The sequence below is a fragment of the Aspergillus multicolor genome, assembly GCF_047715735.1.
Source record: "Aspergillus multicolor strain CBS 133.54 unplaced genomic scaffold BDW74scaffold_32, whole genome shotgun sequence".
Lineage (NCBI taxonomy): Eukaryota > Fungi > Ascomycota > Eurotiomycetes > Eurotiales > Aspergillaceae > Aspergillus > Aspergillus multicolor.
The window spans coordinates 69,100-79,810 of record NW_027395983.1 but is presented as its reverse complement, the minus strand read 5'-3'; the positions used below and the strand labels follow the sequence as shown (position 1 = coordinate 79,810).

General features: G+C 54.1%; 2 protein-coding genes across 2 annotated transcripts; one reads left to right on the top strand and one right to left on the bottom strand.

The window, feature by feature from the left end:
* Positions 1 to 477: 477 nt before the first annotated feature.
* BDW74DRAFT_160439 (uncharacterized protein) lies at positions 478 to 1,641 on the top strand. The gene has a single exon (XM_073725622.1). It carries the CDS (start codon positions 706 to 708, stop codon positions 1,390 to 1,392), a length of 687 nt encoding a protein of 228 aa, XP_073579876.1. The 5' UTR covers positions 478 to 705; the 3' UTR covers positions 1,393 to 1,641.
* A 593-nt stretch (positions 1,642 to 2,234) lies between these two features.
* BDW74DRAFT_182003 (type I polyketide synthase) lies at positions 2,235 to 10,143 on the bottom strand (the record flags this gene model as incomplete). The annotated part of the gene is made up of 6 exons (XM_073730151.1): positions 2,235 to 3,380; positions 3,435 to 8,535; positions 8,585 to 8,634; positions 8,682 to 9,596; positions 9,682 to 9,768; positions 9,829 to 10,143. The coding sequence occupies 6 exons, from the start codon at positions 10,141 to 10,143 to the stop codon at positions 2,235 to 2,237; spliced, it is 7,614 nt and encodes a 2,537-aa protein (XP_073579875.1).
* Between the last annotated feature and the right edge of the window lie 568 nt (positions 10,144 to 10,711).

The following is a 10,711-nucleotide window of genomic DNA, read 5'->3' as shown; positions in this document are numbered from 1 at the left end:
TTTCTTTCACCTCCTCACAATCACCCGCCCATGCTTTATCCCAATTCCGCTAGCCGAGCGCCGGCTGAGCCAATAACCTGATCCCACGCAGGGCCGTGGCTCTATCTGCAGCGGCGCAGTGGCTGTAAGACGTGTCCCCAAAGTACCGAATGTCAGGAACGGAAGTGAATGCGGGAATGCCCCAGGGCAGACCTCGTTTGCAAGTTTGCGCCGATCTTCCAAGATCTGGGCGAGACAGGTTCCACCGGCCTCCTGTCCAGTCACCAATCTCGCAAAATGTCACAAATACTGTGCTCATTGGAAGTCATACACCGCTGTGGGCCAGACCGATGGGAGATTCTTGTGCCAGCCATGATCCAGTTCAGCTGCACCACATCAGAGTCAGGCTTGGCTTGGCTGGCCGTGATTGCTGGCGGCTTCGTATCCGACAGCTACCTATTGCAATCAGCCTCAGACGCAATCTGCGCTCGCTCTCACAGTGTTCCCTGCAGCACATCACTCTCGTCCCGCTTCGCCGAGTTTCCTCGCCTTACCCCCGTTGCTCCTTCTCTTTCCACTCCTTCCTGACACTCTACCACTTGTATCCTCAAACGACGGAAAGAACGATCCTTCCCATTATTCAAACTCTCCGACCGATCTCGCCAGAGTTATATCCCGATCGCATTCTTCAAGTTCTCCTTACTCGTTGTGCACTCTACCCCGACCATGGCAGCCTTTCAGAATCCGCTCTATAGCTTTCCCACAGTACCTTTTGCGGAAACGTTCTGGACGAGTTGGAATGTCGATGTCTCTCCTATATCGGATCAAAATGATGGGAACTTGAAGATGGATCAGTGCTGGCAGACACCGTCCTACTCCATGCCAGATTATTCTTGCCTGCCCTTCTCCAGCTTCGCCCCTACAACCAACCCAATCTTCCTCGGCCAGTACTCCGATAACCAGCTGAACACCATGAACTGGATGCACCCGATCCATACATTTACCTCTCCGATGCTACCTACGAATCCGTCGTCCCTCGCTTCACCATCTACCCATGACCTCATCGACCAATGCGGCACTTTCCCGGACAGTTCGAACATCTCATCAGGCAGCACAACCCCAAGCGACCACTCCTCTCCGTCCGATTGCGGCAACAGCGCTCCCTCGCCGGCCCCCTCCGCTTATCCCAAGACAAAGCTCAGTCGCGATGCGAAAGCCCCGATCCGATGCTGGGAGCACAGCTGCGGCGGTCGGGCTTTCTCCTCACTCGGCAATTACGAGCGACACCTACGTGAGAAGAGCGGGCGGGCGAAGACCTTCACCTGCGAGCAGTGCGGCCAGCGCTTTACGCGATCAACGGCCAAGCACAAGCACATCAGGCACGGTCGCTGCCGGGCGCGCCAGAGCCGATGAACGCACGGTCGGCTTTTATCGACACTACATACAAACATATACCCGATCTATTTAGAGCGCGCACATATACATACTGGGCTGGAATTTTGAGCGATGGAAAATTTTCTTTGGATAGGAGTTAGTCTAATCTGGCACGCAAGCGCTGCTGCTGGAGGGAATCGACAGGACACTAATGGAATAAACACTGATAGTAATCACTACAACGTACTAGATATAAAATAGCACAGTATCTATATCTACATCTCACTGCTATTATGCCTTGTAAACCAATGTAACTGTAGTGTCCCTAAAATAAGCTTACTGGGCTGGTACGACTGCGGTTCGGGAGGCCGATGCTAGTTCCGATCCACGGTTACATCACCACAGCTTGTCGGACAGGTGGATTTCTTTTCCGAGGACCTGATGAGAGCTGAGTCTGTGCAATGTGCGATATGCGAAATATTCTCTGGGTATTCAATATGTATCACAAGCTACTAGGTTAATGTAATATAAATGAACTGCTGTATCATACTCCTGCTTTCAAGCACTGCACATGCGTCTAACTCCTCAGCTGCTAAAATATATTTCCGGCGGCATCCGCACCCGGCAAACCGGATAGAGTCAGTTGGAGAGGGACAGGACAACCGAGCAAATGGAGAAAATAATATATAACCGTGCATGAGATTATGTAGACAGTAGAAAGCTATTGGAATGTACATCATAACAAGATTCGAGCAAAGCAGGTTATGGTAGGTGACAACAGAAACAAAAGCAAAGACAATAAACAGACCGCCGAAACACCAAACACCAAATCCAGAATGTTAAAACAAATCATTCAAAACAAGAAAAAAAAAGAGCAGCAATTACAGCTTAACAACCCGCGATTCCTTGGCCACAATCCCCGCAAGTTGCGCAATACTCCCCGTGCCCCTTATAACCATAAGCTGAACATTCGCCTGCAGGTACGCGCCGATCCAATTGCGTAGCTCAACAGCAACCAGCGAGTCAACACCATAGCTGTCCAGGCTCTGGGACGCAGAAAGCATTTCGACAGGCGTGGCAATAAGCTTGCTGAGCTGGGCCAGGATGGCATCTGTAACAATGCTCACAGCCTCATCCATCTGCGTCGCGGCGGACAGGAGCGTAATCGCGTCGACGGACTCGCTGGATGTTTTCTGAGCCCCGCCTTCGTGCTTCACGAGCTGGGCGTAGCGTCTGTCAGACTCTAGGAAGTCGCGCCCGTTTTCGGCTTCGTCGTCGGAGGGGATGAGGCCTATTGACGCGACGCAGGAGGATGGGTCGTTGGTGCGGTCGCGGGCGTGCATGATGGCGTGGTTGAGAAGGACAAGGACGTCGTTAACGCCGATGGAGCCCATGCCGTTGCGGCGGAGGGTGTCGGCGACTTCGGGGTTTTCAGAGACATATCCGACGTCGCGGATGGGTCCGATGTTGATGGAGAAGGCGGGCTCGCCGGCGTGCACCATCTGGCGGACGAAGGTGTCTTGGAAGCTGCAGGCGGCGCTGTAGTTTGACTGGCCGTAGTTACCGCGGATGGCGACGATGGAGGACATCATGATGAAGAAGTCGAGAGATTTAAAGGTTGCGTGTAGGTTCTGCGAGCCGCGGACCTTGGAGGATAGCGCGGTGCGCCAGTCGTCGACTGTCATGCCGTCGAAGAGGATGTCTCGGAGGACCATGGCCGAGTTGATGATTCCGCGGACGGGTGGGAGTCCAGAGCATTCGAGCTCCTGCGCCAGTGCAGCGACCGCGTCTGGGGAGGCAACGTCGCATGGGGGTGCAATCAAATTCACCTCACGACGCTGAATATCCTCGACGAAGGCGCGGCTGTCCGCATCCTTCGCGCCCGAACGGGACAGGGCCACAATGTGCTTCGCGCCATGATCAACTAACCACGAGGTAAGGCAGCGACCAAGACCACCCAGACCACCGACGACGATATACGAGGCATCTTTGTGAAGCTGAGCTTGAGCCGGCATAGAAGGAACAGCCTAGATACGTTAGCATGTTGCAGCTTACAGTGAGTGATCTGAGGTGGTACTAACCTTGACCTGCTGGTCCTCTTCAACCGTGAGAATGATTTTCCCAGTGTGCTTGCCAGCTTGAATCTGACGGAAAGCCGTTTCGATGTCCGAGATTGGCATCGTAGTAATCGTCACCGGCCTAATGGAGCCAGCGGCGGCGAGATCCGCGACATCGCGCAGCAACCGTCTTGCAAGAGGCTTCCTCTGCTCAATGATGGCCGTCAGATCAACATACGAGAACGTAATGTTACGGAGAAGGAACTCCATCGGCATCAAAGCGTCGTCCATCAGGTCTTTACGGCCAATCTCGACGAATCGTCCGAATGAAGCAAGGACATTGCACGATTCGCGGAACATCTCGCCACTGAGAGAGTTGAGAACGACGTCCACACCATAGCCGCCGGTGTACTCCATAACTCCACTGTAGAATGCAGCCGTGCGGCTCGAGAAGATGTGGTCGTGAGGAACCCCATATTTGGTATGGAGGAGTTCGCGCTTCGCGTCGCTGCCAACCGTAGCAAACACCTCAGCACCGAGATGCTGAGCAAGCATGATCGAGGCCTGGCCAACGGCACCTGCAGCAGAGTGGATGAGAATCTTGTCCCCTTTAGAGAGAGCGCCCTTGTCGACGAGACCATAGTATACCGTGGCCCAGACGATGGGAAGGGATGCTCCTTCAGCAAAGGAGAGAGAATCGGGAATAATCTGACAGCAATCACCGTGGACAATGGGGTAGTTGGTGTACGAGCGAGAGTAGAGCGCGCAAACCCGGTCGCCGGGTTTGAAGCGGTCCTTCATGTTCTCTCCAACCTCAACGACCACACCACTGCAGTCGTTTCTCATCTCCGTGATGCCCTCCAGTTGACCAGCAGCAATCAGGACATCCTTGAAGTTGATACTCGCCCCTCGAAGCTCAAAGCGAACGTCGTCAGGACCTAGAGCCGGACCCTCAATATCGTCCTTCCAACGAATGCTCTCCAAGAGACCCGGCACTCCAAGCTCCGCAGTCAAGGTGCGGTTCGTCTCTGTAAAAGGAACGAGCTCCGGAGCCGCCTGGCGACTGGTGAGATCCACGTCACGGCTGACATCTGGACGGTAGACATAACGTGATACGAGGAGTTGGCCGTCACGCTCTGTGAACTCGTTTTCAACCTCACTAGCAAGGCGATCCAGGTCAAAGCTTGGGCTGCTGAGGATTGTGGGTAGTACCTCCGCAAGCTTGTTCATTACCGAAACGCCAGGAGTCTGGACATCTAAAACGACCTGGCGCATGTTAGGGTACTCCAGGCGCATGGTGCGGGCAAAGCCAGTCCACAAGCCGGATTCCGCGGCAGAAGGGTCCTCCATGGTGCAGTTGCTGACGAACAGCACAGCGCGCGCCCCCCATATCCAGTTCTTGAAAGAGGTCCAAGCGTTCGCGTCGGGCTCGGCGCATAGCAGCTTCGTAAGTTCCGGGAGCATGACGACGATTCCGTCAGACTCACACGGAGAAGTGATGGGATGGAGAGAAACAGATGACTCGCCACAGGCCTGTTGAATGGCTTGTAATTGATCTTGTGGCAGTGTGGTCACACTGGGATCCGTAAGCAGGCGGATCGGCAATGACTCGCTTCGCTCAGGAACGGACGCGGTCGAGATAAAGACGCTCAGGTTACCACCGTCCTCGTGAGGATAATCAACAAAAGCCTTCTCTGCATCCGCAAAGCCAGCTCGCTCCAATCTCTCGCACCACTCGCTGTTTGTAAGAAGAGGCGAGCGCGTGCGACCCTCATCATAACCAGACCACCAACCCTCGAATAATCCGAAGACCATGTTACCAAAGAGAGTGTAACGGGAGATCTCCATGAGCATGAATCTGCCTCCAGGTTTAAGCAGGGGCCTGATGTTGCGAAGAGTCTCATCAATTCGAGGAGTAGCATGGATGACGTTGCACGCAACAATGAGGTCGTAGGAACCTTCTTCGAAGCCTTGGTCTTGCACATTGCGACCGGCATCCAAGACACGGAACTCGACGACATTCGCAAGATCGCCTAGGCGCTCCTTGGCAGGCTCAAAGAAACCGGGCGAGATATCGGTGAAGTCATAACGCTGGATATAACGGCCTTCCCTGCCGTTCAATGCTTCGAGAATCGGTAGAGTCGCAGATCCAGTGCCAGCTCCAACCTCGAGAACCTTCATCCTGGGGTTGAACTGGCCCAATCCGCGACAGTAGGCCTGCATTTGGGGGTATACCCGAGCCGAGCACCACTCAGTGTAAACACGGGAGAGAAGGTCATTTGCCTTGAGTAAGGACAAAGCCGAGGTCTTGCCCGTGAGGATATCCGCAAGGTGTGGTCCCAGAACACCGATCGCCTCACCAATGACACCGAGGTCTTCGGGTTTGTTGGTAAGTAGTGACTGGTCAAAGGGCTCTTCACTGAGCGTACCCATCCAGTCAAAGTATCGCTGAAGATAGGTTTCCTTGATGTCACCTGAGGATACCTCGTGCAGGGCCTTCTGCAGGAAGCTAATAGTGATGGCGTCTAGGGTACGGTTGGTGTCGACCAGAGAGCCCGGCTCGATAGTGGCCTTGCAGACCTTGTCTCGGTGTTCCGTCGTCCAAGCGTCAGCATATGGAACCAGGGTCTGGGAGTGGCATGCTTCCTTCTTAGCAACACCTGCGGCAATGTCGCCTCCCAAGTTCGTGACGCGGATACCCTGCGCTACGAGGGTCATATGCTCATTGGCATCCTTGGTATGAAGGTCAAAGAGAAGTGGCTCGTTCCGTCGCGTCGTAGAACAGACCAGGTCGCTACCGGCAGGTGCCTGACGGTTCGCTATCCAGAGCTGCTTGATGAACGTAGGGACGTAGGCAGATGACTTCTTGTCTTCTAGGAAAATGACAGTCGAGAGGCCGTGGAACAGGGCAGAATCGAGCACGGCCGGGTGGAGCAAGTCGTCCATCCCACCTGGTGCCATTTCATACTCAGGGACACGAGCAGTGGCCACGCAGGAGTCCATGCTGCTGCGAATCTGGTGCATGTTGTTGAAAGGATGCTGCCAGTCAAGACCATTGCGCTTGCCAACAGAGTAGAACTTTTGCGGCGTGACTTCATGTGTACACTCCGAGTCAATACGAGAAATATCCTTCGGCGTGAAAACGGTCTTGAAGCCCTCGACGGAGTCAGCTTCTGCCTGAATGAGACCGCGGCAGTGCTCAGTCCACTTCTGGTCCGGCGTCACGGTAAAAATACGGAACTCGTTCCAGACACCTGACGACTCGCGGGAAGTACGAGCCTGCGGGCGCAAGGACAACGAGATCTCCACGTCGGGGTTCTCATCGGAAAGGACAAGGCCCTTGCCGAAGCTAACATCACGGAAACGGAGGTATTGGATCTTGGAGCCTGGACTAGTTGCATGTACATGCTGGCGGACAGCCTGGACAGCCATAGTAATATAGCCCGCAGCGGGGAAAGTGATGAGCCCCTGGACAATGTGGTTGCGGAGCCAAGGAGACTCCTTGAGATTTAGGAAGCGCCGCCAGCGGGGCTCCAATCGATTGACGTCCGCAGAAAGAGAACCAAGAAGCTCGTGTGGCAGATGCTCACGGTGCCTGTAGTCCTTGGATAGACGCGTCTCGTGCCAGAAGATCCGGTCATGGTCAAACGAGTACGGCGGCAGGTCAACCAGTGACTGTATGTGGCCGTCTTTGGAGTCCTTGTTGAGGTCATTGAGACGGACCGAGCCGTTCTTGATCACCAAGAATCCTAAGCATCTAAGGAGTGCAGTTTCCGCGTCGTCCCCACGCTTCAGTGTGTTGGTGTATGTGGCCTGACCATGGGGACCAGAGATTGTCTTGAGGATTTGGTTCACTGGGCCTCCAAGTTGAGAGTGGGGTCCAACCTCCACAATCGTGTCGATGGGCAGGCCGTTGTATTCCTGCTCGCACAGAGCACGAAGAGCCTGAGAAAAGAGCACTGGGCTAACCAAATTTTGCGCCCAGTAACCACCATCAAGGATGGTATCTTCATCAAGTTCCTTACTGGTGACAGAACTGAACATACGGACGGACGAGCCGATAGTCTTGGCCTTTAGACCCTTCAACGCGGCGATGTACTTCTCCTCAATCAACTCCATCTGATGAGAGTGGTAAGCGGCACCCTGTGTCATGAGCTTGCGGTTGAACAGGCCTTCCTCGTCTAGGACCTCTTTCAGACGATCAATCGCAGAAACGTCGCCTGAAACTGTGACGCTAGACGGGCTGTTGAAGCAAGCAACACGCATGCGTCCAACATCCGGACCCAACTTGTCGATATGCTCTTGCGCAACGTTTGGCGGCGCTCCGACTGCAATCATGGCTCCTGGGTATTTGTTCTCCGCGAGAAGTTCACTTGCTAGCCGTCCGCGGTAGTATGCCACGGTGATCGCATCTCTGAAGGAGAGTGCACCGGCAGCATAAGCCGCACCGATTTCACCACTGGAATGGCCTAATACAGCTGAGGGCGACACGCCAAACTCATTCAAGAGATCAACAAGCGCCAATTGGATCGCCGTGCACATAGGCTGAGAGAAGGCCGGCTCGTTTACCCGAGAGTCCGCCTTTGGTCGACAGAGTTCGCTGAGAAGATCCCACGTGCAGCCGAGTTTTGATAGTTGCTGACGTGCTCGTTCAAGCGAACGAACAAACGAAGGGTAGCTTTTGAGAAGGTCGCGGCCCATCTCAGCATATTGAGCACCTTGGCCACTGAAGATCAAAGCAATACGGGACTGTCCAATCTTCTCGCGTCGAGGAATAGCAGAGTGAGAGGCATTGTTCAGCTGATTGATCAAGTCATCAAGTTCTGATGCAACAAATACCACGCGGAAAGCATGCACTGACTGTTTGGCCAGAGTATGCGCGAGGCGAGCAAGGACAGCGTCGGGGTTGATGGAGTTTCGGTGGTTGACAATAAGGTACTTTGCCAACCGGGCGCATATCCGCTGGCAGGCCTTCTCGCTTGCGCCGCTGACCATAAACACCCGCGGCTTCTCAGAGTGATATGTCAGCTGCATATGACTGCTCAGAGAAGGACGACCGAAAGCGGAGATTGCCTCATGAGCCGCATCGATGATTACGTGGGCATTAGTTCCGCCATACCCGAAGCTATTCAGTGTCAGCACATAAGCCACGGTTCATTAGGACTAGAACGTACCTATTAAGAGAGATGCGGCGCAGAGTTTGTCTCTCGAGTTTAGTGGGAATCTAGTTAAGTCAGTATCGCTAAGCTTTGCGTGGAATGGTTGACATACTCGCAAGTTCCACTTGTCAAGCGGAATATCGGGGTTAATCGTCTCATAGTTCACTTGGGGCGGGATCATGCCATTCTCCAGCATGAGAACCGACTTGATCAGCCCAGCGAGTCCAGCGGCACTTTCTGTGTGGCCAATATTCCCCTTGATTGAACCGATAGGCAGAGGACGAGAAGGCGACCTCCTGTGTGTCAAAGCCGCGGCAATGGCACTGGTCTCGAGAGGGTCTCCCACCTTAGTTCCAGTGCCGTGTGCTTCCACATAGTCAGCGTACAAGTCGAGCTTGGCCTGCCTGTAGGCCCGAATAATTGCCTCTTTCTGGGCGACGGAGCTCGGCACACTGATACCAGGCGTCCGACCGTCTTGGTTTAGCACACTGTTCTTGATTACTGCTCGGATGGGGTCGCCATCACGCAGGGCAGCGGACAGGGGTTTCAAGACGACTCCAGTAACACCTTCACCCCGTCCGTACCCATTGGCACGGGCGTCGAACGGGAATGACCGTCCGTCTTTCGAGAACATCTTCAACTTGCTTTGATAGTGGAAGCGTTGTGGGTCAAGAAGCAAGTTGACACCTCCAACGAAGCATTGTGTGGTCTCGCCGTTTCGCAAACTGAGGACGGCTTGGTGTAGCGCGACTAAACTTGATGAACATCCAGTATCCATTGTGAAACTTGGACCGCGCAAGTTGAAGACGTATGAAACTCGGTTGGAGGTGATCGCCGGACCGGTGCCGGTAACAAGGTATAGAGGAGGTTTCTCAACATCTCGGGTGACTATTTCGTGGTAGTCTGACGTCCACTGGCCGACGTACACACCAGTATTGGAACCCCATAGCGAGTCCATTGTGATTCCGGCATTCTCGAACGATTCGTAGGCGACCTCGAGCATGAGCCGTTGTTGAGGGTCCATCGCCTAGTGATAGAGATGCATAGTCAGAATCACAATTCAATTGCTGATCTGGGGGCAGGAGGCTACATCGTGCATGATGTATACATACCTGTGCCTCAACTGGATTGACCCCAAAGAAGGTCGCGTCAAACGCACCAAGATCTTCTCGAATAAAGTGTCCTCCTGTAGCATTCGTCTAGGCATGGAAACAAAAGTTGTTAGCAGCGTGTCTTTCTGGGTAGTGGTAAATGCTTACCGTCCCCGATCTGGTTCCTGTTGGCTCCTGGAAGGCCTTCATGTTGAACCGTGTCCCAGGACCTGGCGTCCATCCTGACCGACCGGCTTTCAACATCTCCCATAGCCCAGAAACATCCGTTGCGCTTCCTGAGAGCCGGCATCCCATGCCAATGATAGCAATTGGTTCAAGTGAGCCAGGGCCAGCCCTTGGGCCGCGTTCGTCTGAGGTATTGCTATCATTGTCGCTGAGTACGGACCACGGCGACGAGGAGAGCCTCTCGCTGTCTGACTCGCTATCGGCCCTGTCAACACGGTATCTGGATGATGGGCTCATTGTAGTGTAGTATATTAGAAAGGCACGGTGATAGTCGTAGGCCTTGGGTATAGCATGGGGTATCTTGATAATATGACAGTCTCAGAAGGGAAAAAGATACCACGGCAGCGTTAAGTATACCAGGCCCTAAAGCCAACGAGCCCTGGTTCTAACCCGTCATGTCAGGTCCACCCAGGGCGTACCAGCTTGACCAAGTTACCGTGCCCATTACGTGCCATGGCCGAGCTGGGCTCGCTTTGCGGTCAGATTCGCATTTCGTGCAGCTACCGAAGTGAGCCGTGTTCGAGACAGTCTGGGACGTGTCTGGCACAGAGTGGACGTGGAGAAGACCGGGCCAATGCACTGGCGAGTATAGAAGGTTAGCCCACTATGACGCCACGAAGGAAACAGGAGGAAATACGATCGGATCAACAGTCCTAGAAGGACCAGATGACGGGACCTGCGGCTTCGAATCCATCGAGCCAGAAGAACTAGATCGACGGCTTAATTGACGGAAAGGGCTGGGAAGGCATCCTGGATCGACAGGCCTGGCTTTACGCGAAGGAAAGCAGAGTGGACTCCGCGGCCA